At 37.1% G+C, this 16,754-nt stretch overlaps 1 protein-coding gene and 1 long non-coding RNA gene across 18 annotated transcripts in view; one reads left to right on the forward strand and one right to left on the reverse strand.

Moving 5' to 3' along the window:
- LOC103911773 (uncharacterized) overlaps positions 1–16,754 on the reverse strand; it is a 339,222-nt gene that overhangs the window by 201,514 nt on the left and 120,954 nt on the right. The gene's annotated exons all lie outside the window — the stretch shown is intronic.
- Positions 6,610–10,257, forward strand: LOC137490695 (uncharacterized). The gene is made up of 3 exons (XM_087271220.1): positions 6,610–8,947; positions 9,290–9,466; positions 9,588–10,257. Exons 1-3 carry the CDS (start codon positions 8,848–8,850, stop codon positions 10,214–10,216), a joined length of 906 nt encoding a protein of 301 aa, XP_087127346.1. The 5' UTR covers positions 6,610–8,847; the 3' UTR covers positions 10,217–10,257.

The following is a 16,754-nucleotide window of genomic DNA, read 5'->3' on the forward strand; positions in this document are numbered from 1 at the left end:
CCCCGCTTCTAGCAGCACACTCCATTTCCGCATTACTGGATCTGTAGCGACAACAGACCACAAGGGATTATGGCCAAGCCTGGGCTGATGGGAATTGTAGTTTCCGGTACCTCCCGTTCGCTTCATTCGCCTGAGCAAATTTTCTCAGAAGACCTATAGTTTTACCGAGTCATGCGACTACGGTAATATCGAAAAAAATTAATACTGCGGTATGACGGTATTTACAATATATATATATAAATATATATATATATATATATATATATATATATATATATATATATATATATATATATATATATATATATATATATATATATATATATATATATATATATATATATATATATATATATATATATATATATATAATATATATATATATATATATATATATATCTGGAATCTGAATATATATATATATATATATATATATATATATATATATATATATATACATCACAATGGAAAATATTTTTCTTTTTAGAATATTTATTAGTGATGCATGCAACGATTACAAAATAACCAAAAAAAATACAAAGAAATCACTTTCAACAATTGCAAAAAGAGACTGAAAGGGCAGAAGCACAGCTTCATCTGGCAGAGGAACAACTGACTCTAACCAAACTGCAGCAAACCAAGGCCAGACTTGAGATCCGCCTTCTAAAGGCTACGCTCAGACAAGCCGGTCTCTCCACATCAGAGGAAGTCTGAAATTATTGTGGAGGTTTTGACATTGTCTTTTTTTTTTTATTCAATACATCTATATTTAAAACTTGTTATAAATATCCTCAATGTACAGTGCTTGTGTTGTAGGTGTCAGATGAGCGGACTGATGGAAGAGGATAGGGTGGGGTTTTTCTTGTTCTTATTTTTTATTTTTTTTATGTGTGTGTTTTCATTTCAAATAAAAATAAACTTATATTGACCCCACACTGGCTATTCTACTTGTTTTTTCTTTACATATCTCTAGTTCTACAGTGTGATTTCATATCCTGTTTGAGCACTGGTTATCCAGATTAAGTGATCCTGAAAAGTTCCTATCCGGATCAAATTGATCCAATCCGATGTTGCTTTGAAAAACTGGCTCAAAAAGTAAGCTGGATTACGTGATCCCGGATCACAAAAAAAGGAATACTAAATCAGGATCAATTTTATCCGGATTAAACCTTTTGAAAAACCGGGCTCTGGAGATCTGCCTTCTTGCAGATTTTAGCTCCAACCTTGACCAAACACACCTGCCTGTAATGATCAAGTGCTGCTTCAGGTCTTGATTAAATGGTTTAGGTGTGTTTGACCAGGGTTAGAGCTGAATTCTAGGTAGCTCTCCAGAAACAGAATTGGTGACCCCTGCTTTAGACTAAAAAATACTATACAATGTATACTTCATTAACTAATAGACCAACATAATCTCCATGCCTTTCTCCATTTCAGTGTCTTTTAATGAGCTAGTAAACATCTGAAAATGATTTTCTGATTTTGTTTAATAGTTCTGTGTGTGGAATAGAAGTAAACAGGACTCGTCACTCTTCAGTCGTGTATTCAGTGAGGTTACACAGCAGAATATTTGATGCATTTAGTGAAAATATTTTAAAGTATCTATATAAAACCTAAAAATTAAATCATTCATTTTCCTTCAGCTTAGTCCCTTTAATAATCAGGAGTCGCCACAGCGGAATGAAGCGCCAATTATCCAGCATATGTTTTACACAGCGAGTGCCCTTTTAGTTGCAACCCAGTACTGGGAAACACCTACACACACTCACTCACACAAATACACTGTGGGCAATTTAGTTTTTATTCAGTTCACCTACAGCGAATGTCTTTGGACTGTTGGAAAAAAAACGGAGAACCCTGAGGAAACCCACGCCAACACGGGGAGAACATGCAAACTCCACACAGAAACAATAACTGACCCAGCGATATCCTTGCTTTGAGGCCACAGTGCTAACCACTGAGCTGTCGTGTTGCCCCTGAATCTAATCAAATTATTATTATCATTATTATTATTATTATTATTATGGCCGTGTGTGATATAACAGAATAACTGGAGAAATAATTCAACAATTGCAATTGAAATCACAGATTGCGTGTACTGAATTACTGGAATGAAATAGGAGTAAATGCTGCCCTCTAGAGGTACCTGAGAAGAACATACGCCATAAAATGAGAATTCAGGCTAAATGATTTACCAACTTTATTATTAGGGTTATTCTCACGAAACCAGTAAAACAACGTGGCACTTAAGATTTTAAATATAAAACTTAGTATTTTGTTAACAAAAAAAAACATTATAATGAAGACAAAGCTGTTCTCTACGAAGCACAATGTGTAATTTCAACATAATTTATATATTTTTAATCATTTTACAGAATTTTCTACTGAAATTCTCATTACCGAAACGTGTCCATGCATGTTTGAACGTGTGTTATGTTGTAATTTAAACAAATTAGCATAAATTTTTTTTTAATAAAAACAAATGAGTTGTTTTAATAGATTATCTTACATGACAAAACAAATAGTTTACAGAATATTCATGTATAATAACAATTAGAAAAAAATGAAAAATTAGGTGTCCGTGACAGATGATCTCATACTCCACAACCATTTTAAAGTGCTGTTTAAACACACATAAAGAGTTTAAATAAAGTTTAATTTTGTATAAAGAAGCACATGGGCCAGTTGTTTTAAGATGACTGACAGGAAAGGAAAGAAAAATCTTTTATATTTCTCCAGTTTAATGTAAAATTTTCTCCTGTCAAAATGGTTACACGACTTTTTGATTATCATTACCGAAACAGGAAGTTTTCTACAATAACATAATTGTTAGATTTGCAAATTTTTATGAAAACAAACATTTTTAAAGTCTTGATTATATGCACTGAGAATTTCCCTATTATTTGCAAAACATATTGAGGCACCTCATTCTCCGCAACTCTTTTCTCATATACCGCAACCATTTAGGGACAGTTGCTGTAGAGAGAACAGGTGTTTCGGGAACGAGAATTTAAGTAAAATTGCATACTAGATTCAAATAACTCTTTTGATTTTAATGTTAATTTTAAAATGTACTAACTGTTTTTATTTTGCTTTGATTTGTTTCATTTTAAACAGTCAGCAATGAAAAAAATAAAATCTTTAGCAAAAGCTAGGTTGGAAAAAATTGTACAGCAACCCAGAACTACTTGAGGAGTATAGAAGGAAAGAAAGAGAGAGGTTAGATTTGGAGATGGCATAGCAGGTGTAATTACTAAAAGAAACGCTCTACAGTGTTAGGAAATCTAATCATTTAAGTTAATAATTTAGTTTTGATCTGCACACACGCAGTATACAAATGTGCATACACGCACACAAACATACACACACAGAGGGCCCTATTATACACATGGCGAAATGTGGGGAAAGGCGTGAAGCAATTGTTGTTTGCTAGTTTCAGCTTGGTGCAGGAGTCGTTTTGAGGCGTTGCGCTACGCTGTTTAAATAACAAATGCATTTGCGCTCATATGTGCACCCTTAGGCGTTCTGCTCTAAAAAGGAAGGCATTCTGAGGAGCATTGCTGGCGCGGTGCTATTTTGAGAATCTATAATAGATTTTTTAATAGACCAGAGCAAAGTAAATTGTAAAATATTACAAAACATTATTTTCTAGCCTACATAAATATAAAAACCTTACTTTTATGCCTTCTTCATCTTGGGAGGCTTTTTCATTTCATTCATAATAATTTGCTTTGTATAATGTTATCATTAGCAGTATTAATTATTATCTACATATTTATATTTGTTTTATTAAAAACAAGCTTAGATTTGCCCACCTGTCATGTTTTAGATCATATGGGGCACAGCATGTGTATTTGGAGATAACTCAGGTTTTTGACCACACTTCATTATTATTGTTCATTTATTCGTTTGCTGGAAATTAGAACTTAATTTAGAAATACTTTTGAAACAAATCTTTGCGCTTAACAAACAAAATTAATTATTTACAGGCTAATTGACGTCTGTGCATAAAAGGTTTCCCTATTAGATCATGCATTACGACGCAAAGCAGATTTTTCCATCCTTATATTAGCAAAAGTGGATTCTGACACGCCCTGAATGCGTTTGCGCCCTGCGCTTTGCATTTTGCGCATGAATCATCAAAATAGAGCCCCGAGTGAGAAAGAAATAATAACCAAATATGTCAAATATGAACATTTATAAAATATTTTGTTTGCAAAAATACTAAATCACCATGATTCTGAAAAAAGATGCTAAGTGGGAAAAACAAACACACTGCATCATACAAAATGTTAAGCCTTTTGTGTAGTCTCTTTATAGCCGTATGTAGTTTTTACGGTAATCAAAAAAACAAAATTTTACACTTTAAATCCCTTTGTCAAACAACAAATATCGAAACCTTGTCAGAAAGAAGTATTTTAGCTTCTTTAGAAAGGAATTCCCAAGCAGCATTGTAGAGATAGTAATACTGGAACCTAGTGTTTGCACCGTGTCATTGCATGACCAGAGGGTGCTAATCTTCTTTTTGAATTTGTTTTCAAATGGCAGTCTTTACTTTACTTAGAAATACCAATTGTATCTGTCTGTGGACTGCAAGACGGGCGTAACATGAAGGTGCGTGACTTGTAGTAAGTTAGAGAGGCGCAATTTGCAGTAATGGAGATCCCATTGAACCATGTGAGATGTCACAACCAGATTTTGTTGGCAAGGTGGTGGAAATACTTACAAGAGATTATTTTCACCAAATGTTTTCATGAGTTTTCTCCAAATTTATCCACACCCAATTAATTTGATATTTTATTATATTCATTCATTTAGCAACTCAGTTACAACTTTGAGCAAAACAAGTATGAAGTATACGGTTGGGTTTAGGGTTGTGGTAGGTATAGGCGTTAATCACTGTGATGGTTAGGTTTAGGTGTGGAGTAGGTGTAGATGTTAATAACTGATGGGTACATCGCCATCATGCCGACAACATAGAGTGACATGTGGGTCTCCATGACAACATAGAGTGACATGTGGGTCTCCATGACTTTAAATTCTGCCTCTACTACAAGTTATGCCCCCTTCATGTTATGCCCCTGTCTTGCAGTCCGCAGACAGACCCTACTCGGAAATACAGCACTAATTTAAACTTAATTAAAAATAAAAATTACAAAAATTACATTGTTTTCAATAGGGGAAATGTATGTTAATTACTGCATAAATATACATTTTTACCACAATGCCCCCAAACAAAATTCAAAATAATAAAAATACTACAGTGTTTCCTCTAGGATTTTTTCCAGCTGTGGCGGCAGGTCTTTTACACAAATCTATCAACAACCTGTGGCGTTATTTCAATGACATATGTCGTAAGCGCAGTATTAGAAGTCAAGATCGCATTTATGTAAAAGCCTACAGCATGGGGATCTCTTTGCTTGCATGCCGATTTCCTCTGCTCGTGCACATCCCCTTCTTCTTGCACATCCCCTCAAATATAAGCCGCTTCAAGAGCATGCAGATTTTCTTGTGCGCTCTCAAATAAACGCTGCTGAAGTGCGATTTAGTGCGTTTATGTCTCTAGCATTTATTCGATTTTTTAGGAATATTTATGAATGTCTCTAATAGACCTACATAGCGATATTAATGTGTCCTGAAGTAAAGTGAAACAGCTATACGTCGTGTTTGCTGGCCTCACGCATCATGCACCTGTCAGTCAGACAGTCAGCACATAACCTTAAGGGTAAACTAATGATGCACAGCACTACTACGGTTACAAAAATATAATTCACTTACCTTTTAGTACGTTTTGGTACGAGTATCACCTGCTATTAAAACAATAAAATGTTTTGAATGAGAAGCTGTAATTTAGCTGTGGCGGGATGAATTTTGGCATGGCGTCCCGCCATGGAAGAATGAATGTAGCGGAAACCATGTATTATATAAAAAAGATTGCTACATCATTTTAGCTAAATATAATAAGCTAAAAAAAAAAAAAACTGTCGGTACTTTAGTTGTTCATCCCTTTTTAACACAAATTTGATTCCCAAACAAGAGACACCAGAGGGTTAAAGCTGTACTAGAGATAGGGGTGTCAAAATTAATTGTTTTTTTGGTGCATTGCGATGCAGACGCGGACAATTCGGTATCGGTTCAGTAATAATCATAACCGGTTATTATGTACTGACGTCATTTATCTCCTATGCTCTCTGTCGCGAGGGAGGTGAGCGCGAGTATTTACAACACTCAGCCAACTCAGGGCCGGTCCGTGGCATAGGCACCATGGGCAAATGCTAAGAGCTCTGTATATCCAGGAGGGCGCCTGAAATGAGCGCGCTTCAGTTGGTTTTGTTTTCGATATTCTTGACACACATTTAGTTACAGACGGCAATAACTCAAAAACCTCTTACCCTAAAAAGATCTTAAGTCTGTTTCCTACAAAAAGACAAAGCTGGTTATGTTTCACAGCTGTCTTTCTTTTTTTTCGCTCCACACTACGAGCACTGCTCCGTTTAAACCCTCGCAATATGTATTTAGCCGGGATAGCTCGTGTTGAGAGGAGCTCTCAGCAAGGGACCGTCGGAAAAGTGCTTATTTTTTTCGTTTTTTTTTTTCCGTTTTTCTGCTCCGCTCTTCGCGAGCTCTCCCTGTTGCGAGGGCTTAAGTGTCTGTGTGCGTGTGTGTGTGCGCGTGTTTGTTTCTTTGGTGCTGTCTATGTTTGTGTTTGAATGAGAGACAGTGTGGTGCTGTGTCTCTGTGTGTTTATACAGACAGCTTGTTATTGACCTTATTCTAAAATGCTGAAGTGCGCCTGTTTTCGCGATTGTCTTGGAACTTCCGTTTCAGTCGCCTATGGGAGAAATGACAAGGAATAATAAACAGCCAAAAACGGTCAAACTACTTGCTCTACAAACAAATGTTTGCATGACTATACAGACCAAGTAGTATAATATAACAAGGACATATCAGTTTACAACATCAAACAGCGAAACGAGCAGTTTTTAATGTCTAAAAATGAATGGAAGTGAATGAGACCGGAAGTCTCGTGCCAAAAAGATTTAAATGGCAGCGCCCGCTCGTCTGCGGAGAATAAGGTCAATAGCCTCTCCTCTAAAATATAACACTGCGTATGGAAAGCATCGTCAATGCACCGTGATGCACCGAAATATCGAATTGAACCGAATCGAAGGCATGATAATCGTAACCGAACCGAACCGTGAGACCAGTATAGGTTCACACCTCTAACTAGAGACCACACTATCTAGAGAGAATGATCATTTATTTCAGCTTATCCAAGCAATTGGACATTTTTCTTTGAAATTAAAGTTATGTTTTAAAGCACTAATATTCTACATTAAATGTTTAACAAAATCTAATAATATACTTAAAATCAATGTTGAAATGATTAACCTAAATTCTGCAACCTATTTATCATTACCGCAACCAATGTTCCTTAAGTGATATTTTATTAATATTTTTTAATCGTTTGCTTTTCAATGCATGTGCAAAATCTACAAATTATGTGCTTTCAGGTTAGCCACATTATTTTGAAAACACATCAGGTTATATCAAAATACATTAAAAAAAATGTTGTAAAAAATTTAAAGTGTTTCGGTAATGAGAAAAAACAATAAAAATAAAAAACCCTGTTAATTTAAAAATAAATGTTATTGCAGAATCTCAAGAAACTCCACATCACTGTTAATAATCCCTTTTTAAAAATTGTCTAAATGAATTTGCTTTTTTGTAAGAATTAATTTAGCAGACTGTTGCGGTAATGAGATTTTTTATTAATTGTTTTGGAAATTAGGCTGAAAAGGTACTAAATGATGTGTATATATTTTTAAATTAATGTTGACAAATGCTTCAGACTTTGTTTCAATTATCTGCAAAACCAAAATTTAATTTAAACATTTTTTAAAAATTCATGTTTGAAAATTTTTAAACTACGTTTTCGTGAGAATCACCCATTAAACACTGAACACTTATGTTGTTCACAACAACAAGCTAAATATGAACTCGCAATGTAAATGAATGTAGACCAGAGCTGTCAATAAAATGACAAAAATGAATGCAGATTCACATTAAATGTGGCTTAAATTGAAGATGTTTACTGAAAAAAACTATTATTGGTATTTATGTTATAGATTTATGATGCTTTTTTGAATTTGAAAAAAATCCTTAATTTATTTCAACTCGTTTAATTACACAAGTTTATTGATCGACAAATCAAGGATTATGTGGTGCTGAAAACAAGAATAACGATAATATTAATATGTTATTATTTAATATCAATTATGATTATTACAATATTACTCAAATAGTTTAAGTATTGCCGACCCTAACTTCTGAAGGATTTTATATCTAAAATTGGATTTGGGTTTCACAAAACCTTTATTTCAAGTCCTTTGTCATCAAATATATCAAATTTTAACTAATTATTTTTTTAAACTCACAAATAAACCAGCTTTTGTTTCTTATAAAGGAATTTATTATTTATTATGAAGAGATTCTTGATTTATGCAGCTGACATTTGTTTTTATGTCCTGTTCATGTGTCCTCAGTCATTTCTTTTAAAGGAAAACATTTTAGAGAAGTGTCCTGTTACCATAGTTGCAGTATATCGATCACATCATCACATCATTTAGAATGCGTTCTGAACTGTATGCAAAGCCCCGCATCATCGAGTAAAGCTCAGTGCGTTTGTGGTTTTGTGGTTGTGTGGAAGTGTTTTTGCTGTTTGTTATTGACAGTAATTCGCTGTTTAGCAATCCACGGTGCAAGACCGAGATTGTCTCTGCAAACATCACTGAGAAAGTTTCACACACCCTAGCACAGAGTTTCAAACTGGAAAAAGAACAACCAAGAATGGAGGAAAAGAGGAAAAGGAGATTTTTCAAGATACCCTCTTTCCTCAAAGCTGGCAAAAACACAGCACAGCTTGAACAAATGCCTGAAAATGGCCATGGTGAGTCATATTCACACTGTAATTTGATTATTCAGGGGTTTTCCTGATTTCAGATTATTTAAGCCCCCTTCTGTCCAGTTTTTGGGCTGTCTAGGCTCTTGTTAGACCCATAATTGACAGACCTTAAAGGATTAATTTACCAAAAAATGTATATTTGTTATTAATTACTCCCCCTCATGTACAGTAGTTCCAATCCTCTAAGACCTTTGCTAATCTTCTGGACACAAATTAAGATATTTTAATTTATATATAATAAGGGATGTTATAAAAACTGTAAATGTTAATTTCCTGTCAAATGACTGTGGAAAAGTGAGTCAACTACAATCATTTCTCTTTTAACAGACGAGGAGGTGAAAGAGAGGAAGAGAAAAAAGAGCCGGCTGGCATCATTCCTCAGATCTTGCAGGAAACACCTGACAATCTCCTGCCTCACCCCTAATAAAGAAATCGAGCTGGAGAATGAAGAGGAGGAGGAAGAGCAAATACATCTCCCAATCTCTCCACCCAAAGGCGCTGATGGTAAATGAACATGTTTACATCAACATATCAGTCTATACTGCTATTAATAAATTGTAAACTTTAACATCTTGTTGAAAATCACTTTGTAAAATGTGTAACCACTTCATTTCTCCTTTAACAGATGACTTTCTGTGCAACTCAACGATTGAGCATCATCAAATCATAGTGACTCCCATGATACACAGAGAGCCTTGTGTGGAAGATGAGATAAATGTCAGCCAAGGAGAAATATTAATGAAGAAAACTACTTCATCCTGTGGAGAACAAGAGGAGGAGGAGGGCAAGATTAAAGAGGAGATGAAGGAGAAGAAGAGGAGAAGGAGAAGGAAGAAAGAGCAGGAGAAAACGGAGGAGACAATGATGGACAAGAAGGAGGAGGGCAAGATTGAGGAGGAGGATGGAAGGAAAGGGAGAATAATAAAAGAGGAGAAGATGGAGGAGATGATGATGGAGAAGGAGGAGGAGGAGGGCAACATTAAGAAGGAGGGGAAGAAGAAGGAAAGGAAAAGGAGAAAGATTAGGAAGAAAGAGGAAAAGAAGGAGAGAAGGAGCAGGAGGAAAGAGGAGATGAAGAAAAATGAGGAGGAGGACATGGAGATGATGGACATGAAAGAGGAGATAAAGGAGGAGGAGGAGGAGGAGGAGGAGGAGGAGAAGGTGAAGAAGAGAAATCGAAAGCAGAAAATAAGCAGCAGAATTAGCAGAAGAATGATGAGGAGGAGAAATAAAAGGAGGAGGATGAGGGGATGATGGAAGAGGGAGAAAAACAATAAAGAAATGCATTAAAAATGTGTCCCTGTCTGTTTTGTTTATCTGTTTAAAAATGAACTCTTGTGTGTCTGGTGTTGTAGAAAATAAATCATTCATTCATTTTCTTTTTCGGCTTAGTCCCTTTATTGATCCGGGGTCGCCACAGCGGAATGAACCGCCAAATTATCCAGCATGTTTTTACACAGCGGATGTTCTTCCAGCTGCAACCCATCTTTGGGAAACATCCATACACACTCATTCACACTCATACACTAAGGACAATTTAGCCTACCCGATTCACCTGTGCCGCATGTCTTTGGACTGTGGGGGAAACTTGAGCACCCGGAGGAAACCCACGTGAACGCAGGGAGGACATGCAAACTCCACACAGAAATGCCAACTGACCCAGCTGAGGCACGAACCAGTGACCTTCTTGCTGCGAGACGACAGCACTACCTACTGCGCCACTGCGTCGCCATTTTCACAGTATGACTGATCATATTTCTTCTTCTGGAGAAAGTCTTATTTGTTTTATTTCGGCTGGAATAAAAGCAGTTTTTAATTTTTTTTTAAACAATTTTAAGGACCAAATTATTAGCCCCTTTAAGCTTTATTGTTTAGATAATCTACACAACAAACCATCGATATACAATAGCTTGCCTCATTACCTAATCTGCCTAGTTAACCTAATTAACCTAGTGAAGCCTTTAAATGTCACTTTAAGCTGTATAGAAGTGTCTTAAAAATATCAAGTCAAATATTATTTACTGTCATCATGGCAAAGATAAAATAAATCAGTTATTAGAGATGAGTTATTAAAACTATTATGCTTAGAAATGTGTTGAAAAAAAATTTCTCCGTTAAACAGTAATTGAGGAAAAAACTAAACAGGGGGGCGAATAATTCTGACTTCAACTGTCTGAACACATTTTTACCTCAAGATTTTGCAACAACCGTCTCAGTTTTTCACCACTAGATGGCGGCGCTACTATTATAAAAAGATTATTGAAGGGGCAACAAAAAAGCTCATTTACACATTTGATCTATTTGTTTGTTTGTTGCTTTATTTACGTCTGGGTTTGTTTACACTTTAAGTAGTTCTAGTTCCGTCTCTGAGTCTAGAATAGGCTGTAGTTTTCCTCTGTAAGTATTGTGTGAACAATCTGAAAATTGTTTTCTCTGTAACGATTACTGACTGCAAACCACATGCTGAACACAAAACACTATCTGTCTAGTATGGTTTGTTTAATTTGACTCATTTGGTAATTCCATTAGAGAACTAATAAAAACAGCACAACATCAGAATGCCTCAGATTAAGCAGCAACTTTCAATTGAAACTTTCACCACAAACAATATTTCATTCTGCCTCATTTAATAATACCCACAAATGATGTTCCAGGCCGAGTTATCAAAAATCAAGCCCACAATTATTTAACATTAACATAAAACTAGGCCTAATTGAAATGTCACTTTACAGTAGCCTATAATAATTATTTATCTTGATCATTTTACTCAAAGAACTACAACAAAACACGATTACTTAACCATTGCATGACATTTAAATGAAAGTGTAACAGAGTTATTTTGGTAATATTATTTTCACTCAAAATCCTTTTTTTCTATTGAGTATAACTTTAATTTACTTCATTTGATATTATTATATATATTATTTTATCGTTTTGAGTTCATGCTTGTATGTGACTTTCAGGACCTGTTCAAGTGTACTGTCACTTTAAGAGTGTATACTCGTTCGTGTGCGCGCTCATCGCTCTCTCAGTTCACTTCCTTCTGAGCTGAGAGAAGGTTGTCTCGTGGTCAATGGAGACATTAAACGGTAATATTATTGACGGTTGATGGTATATTTTAAATCTAAAATGTTTGTTGCTTCGCTAAACATACTCTATGATGTGGAAATATGAAACTGTGGTTCTAAATGGTTGTGATTGAGATCGTTTGCATTTGTGAGTGAGATTAGCACATATTAGCATGCTGTAATTACTCCTCGTGTGTCAACAGGTTGTTTAATGAAGATCATAATCACAGAATGCATGTTTTCAACACATTTTCCATTTGTGCAGGTATGTTTTTGTATTGTTGGTAGTTTTTGTGATTTCATGTCATTAATATTAATTTAGTCTTATGTTAAGCAGATTAGTTTAATACATGTTCTTTCAAGAAATCGCTATCGCAGTTCACTTCCTTCTGAGCTGAGAGAAGGTTGTCTCGTGGTCAATGGAGACATTAAACGGTTGTTTAATGAAGATCATAATCACAGAATGCATGTTTTCAACACATTTTCCATTTGTGCAGAAAATAAAGACAGTGCCAAGCGGTAAGAGGTTTGGAGTCCTTTATTGAAAAACAACAACACAACGCAGGACGGATTCCACTCGTGTGGGACCCGTTACAATGGTGCCGTGACCTTTTAAGGATCCATCTGAAGACCGACGTCTGCTCGCTCGCCGTGGAAGCTGCATGGACTGGTTTTAGGTACTTTTCAAAGACAAAAGGACTATTTTATATAAAGTGAGGTGGACTATATACATTTTTTTTTTCTCTCACAGAAGACATTTTCGAACTGAATTCAGACTCTTGAAATATACATTTGCTGACTGGTTACTGTTATTGATTGCCATTGTTCAGTACAATATTTAAGTTCATTTATTGATTTAAATTTGAAGATAATTAATTGGTACAATACAGCAATATGGCAGAAGGCGTTAATAGCTTTGCTGAAGAGATGAAGGACAATGAGGTGTTTGACCAAAGTATCCAGTTTGGTAGGGGAAGGGGTTTTTTCAGAATACCTTCTGAACCTAGGATGCCAGGGCCTACTAGCAGAGCATTTGATACACCTGTTCTGACTTCTACAAGATATGTTGATCGTGCCATGCCATCTCCAATTAACCAAAATTCAGATTTGAGTTCACTCATCAGTGAAATAGCTGAAAAAGTAGGACAGTCTATTACTGCTCAGCTACGTTCTGATAACAGTACAAACCGTAGTAATTCTGAACAGCCAGCTGAGATGACACTGTCTAATGTCAAACTAGTGATGCAGTCAGATGTAAAAGAGCCACCAATATTTAGGGGCGATGGTTCAGATAAATTAACTGTACAAGAGTGGGAAAATATTATGTCCCTGTATCTGAGAAAACGTGCTATTCCGACTGATGAGCAGTCACAAGAAATATTGGATAGGCTAATGGGGAAAGCAGGTGATGTAGTGAAAATTAAATTGCGTAATAACACATCTGCTGACTGCACCAGTAAACCTCGCTTGATCTTTGACATTTTAAAACAGCATTTCAGCACCATCTCCTATTCTAGTATGCCCCTAGCCGATTTTTACAATACTTTACCGATGCCATCTGAAGATGCAATGGAGTATTGGATCAGGCTGAACAAGACAATGGATGTTGCCAAGGAATGCCTGGAGAGACAAGGTCGGCGCGTTTGTGATCCAAGTCATGAAATCAGCATGATGTTTATCAAGCATTGCCCAGATAAGTCTCTTTCTAATGTCTTCAAATTCAAATCAGCAGAGAAATGGTCAGCTGGTGAGATACAGGAGAGACTTGATGAACATATGCAAGAGAGGAAAGCTAGGACCTTCACTAATTTACGCAGTTTGAATATAACTGAACATAGAGCTTGCACTCAGAGTCCTGATGTTGTTGAGACAGTTGCTTCTAACTCTCCTTTGTCCATTCCACCTTCTCCTATGGTGCAGTCTGGCAGTGACAGTGCTTGCATGAAAAGTCTAGTGAGTCTATTGGACCGTCTTGTCACTCAACAGACCCAATTCCAAGTTAGCCCACATCATCAAGCTACAACATTTCAGACTTACCGCAAACCATGCAGGGTTTGTAGATCTTTGGATCATTCAACGGTGTCACATTGTAGACAGGATAACAGATGTCTGAAGTGTTTAACTCCTGGACACTGGAAAAAGGACTGCCCTCAGCGAGCTGATCGTAACCAGCATCAATTGGAAAGTGGGGCTGGCAGACCACCTAACCAGTTAAACTATTGAACCCGCATTATGGAAGGGGTGATGTGGGTATGGATACTAAATACCTTCATGAAGAATGCGATCTTGCCCAGCTCTATGAGAAAAACTGTAATAGTGCTCCTAGAGGGACCAAGATAGTTGTACAATCTAGTCAGAAAGTCGAAGCCTTCAGTAGCCTTTTCTATGTTCCTGTTCGTGTCAATGGCCACGTTATTCTTAACGGAATGATTGATTCCGGTTCTATGGCATGTACAATCAGTAAACATGCTGTGGAGAAAATTAGTTCTGCAGGCATTTTGCCTGAAAAAAAGCATTCAGAAGAAAAGATTGTCTTGATCGGCTGTGGAGGTCAGCAAACCCAGCCTGATGGTTTCTATGATTTGGAGATCCAGTTCTTTGACACTCGGTGTGTTGCACCTTGCTTGGTCGTGCCTGGCCAGCGTGATGATCTTATTCTGGGCTCTAATATCATTAAACACTTAATTCATGAGCTGAAGAACAACAATGATTATTGGGACATTGCTTCTAGACCTGACAATAAGTTTGATGAAGACGTTCAGCAGTTCTTGTCAATGTTTACGGGTGTTGAGCGTTGGAAAGGAGACACTGTTCCTGACAAAATAGGCACTGTCAAACTCACTCAAGCGGTGGTACTTTTACCAAAGCATGAACATTTGGTCTGGGGCCGTTTGCCATCTAATGTGCCCATGTCGCCAGGCAGCACAGTGATCGTTGAGCCGACCAATTCAAAAGCTATGCCTCGAGACATTCTAGTTGGTCGTCTTGTTGTACCACTTTGGGGTGACAGGTGGGTGCCTATGACAGTTATGAATCCGACAAATAAAGTGATCACATTGAAGAGGAACAGCAAAATGGCTGATGTGTTTCCATGTATTGCATCTGAAGATTTTGAGATTTTTCAGGGACTGCACATTACTCTAGTGGAAAACAAGTCAGATGATTCATGTAATTCCTGTGCAGCTGACCACATTGACAAAAATCTGCTGAACCTGGGTCTTGAGGAAATTGACGTCAACTGGAGTCAGATAAGTGATGATTGTAAATCTCAACTTACCCAGTTACTAGCTGATTACCAAGACATCTTCTCCAAGCATCCATTGGACTGTGGTGAAGCCACTGGATATGTGCACCGAATACGACTGACGGATAATCGACCCTTTCGATTGCCTTATAGGCGAGTACCTCCTGCCCACTATGAAAAATTAAGGCAAGTTCTCACTGACATGGAAGAAAAAGGTATCATCAGGAAGTCTTCAAGTGAGTACGCATCACCATTAGTGATGGTGTGGAAAAAGGATGGTGGATTGCGTATTTGCACAGACTTCAGGTGGTTAAATGCCAGAACTATGAAAGACGCACACCCCTTGCCTCACCAGGCTGACTGCCTGGCTGCGCTTGGAGGAAACTGCTTCTTCAGCACTATGGACCTCACGTCAGGGTTTTATAATATTCCAATGAGTGAGGAGGACAAAAAATATACGGCTTTTACTACACCGCTAGGCCTTCATGAATATAATCGAATGCCTCAGGGGCTTTGTAATAGTCCAGCCTCCTTCATGAGAATGATGCTTGGGATCTTCGGAGACTTGAACTTTTCAAAGCTTCTATGTTACCTTGATGATCTCCTTGTTTTTGCACCATCTGAAAGTGAGGCTCTGTCCAGGCTGCGTACAGTGTTTGATAGACTGAGGGAGAACAATCTGAAACTTTCACCTAAAAAATGTCATCTACTTCAAAGTCAAGTAAGATTCCTTGGCCATATCATTGACAGTGGAGGTGTGTCAGTTGATCCAGCAAAAGTGGAGGTCATCACAAGGATGACTGCTCATGATCTGATGGATAATGATGGCTGCACACCGTCTGTCAAAAGGATTAAGTCTTTTCTTGGCATGGTATTTTATTACCAACACTTTATTCCAAACTGCTCATCTATCTCTAAACCTCTTTTCGGCCTTACAGCTGGACAGAAAAGAAGAGGAAAATTGTCTAAGGAAAGGAAGTTTCAAGGCACTTACCGTAAACTTACCCCTGCAGATTGGACTACAGAGTGCCAGGTCGCTTTTGACAAACTTAAGACTGCTTTACTGGAGTGTGTCATGCTTGCACATCCTGACTTCAATGAGCCCTTCATTCTTTCTGTTGATGCTTCATTGGACGGGCTAGGGGCTGTATTGTCCCAAGTGCCAAAAGGTGAACTACAAGCCAGACCCATTGCTTTTGCAAGCAAGACCCTCAGTACATCGCAGCGCAGATATCCTGCTCATAGACTAGAATTTATGGCTCTAAAGTGGAGTGTATGTGAGAAGTTCAGCCATTGGCTGAAAGGCCACAAATTTACCATCTGGACGGATAATAACCCTCTCACATATATTCTGACTAAGCCAAAACTTGATGCTTATGAGTTGAGATGGGTTTCCAAACTGGCGGCATACACTTTTGACCTGAAACATTTGCCCGGAAAAGCTAATGTTGTGGCGGACACCTTGAGTCGCGACCCTTTT

The sequence above is a fragment of the Danio rerio genome, chromosome 10 (genome assembly GCF_052040795.2).
Source record: "Danio rerio strain M-AB ecotype USA chromosome 10, GRCz13ab, whole genome shotgun sequence".
Classification (NCBI taxonomy): Eukaryota; Metazoa; Chordata; class Actinopteri; order Cypriniformes; family Danionidae; genus Danio; species Danio rerio.

Excerpts from the sequence above, each read along its gene's own strand:
- LOC137490695 (XM_087271220.1), top strand. The coding sequence starts at position 8,848 with ATGGAGGAAAAGAGGAAAAGGAGATTTTTCAAGATACCCTCTTTCCTC. Across the intron at positions 8,948-9,289 it reads AATGCCTGAAAATGGCCATG|ACGAGGAGGTGAAAGAGAGG; the intron begins GTGAGTCATATT and ends CTCTTTTAACAG. Across the intron at positions 9,467-9,587 it reads TCCACCCAAAGGCGCTGATG|ATGACTTTCTGTGCAACTCA; the intron begins GTAAATGAACAT and ends CTCCTTTAACAG.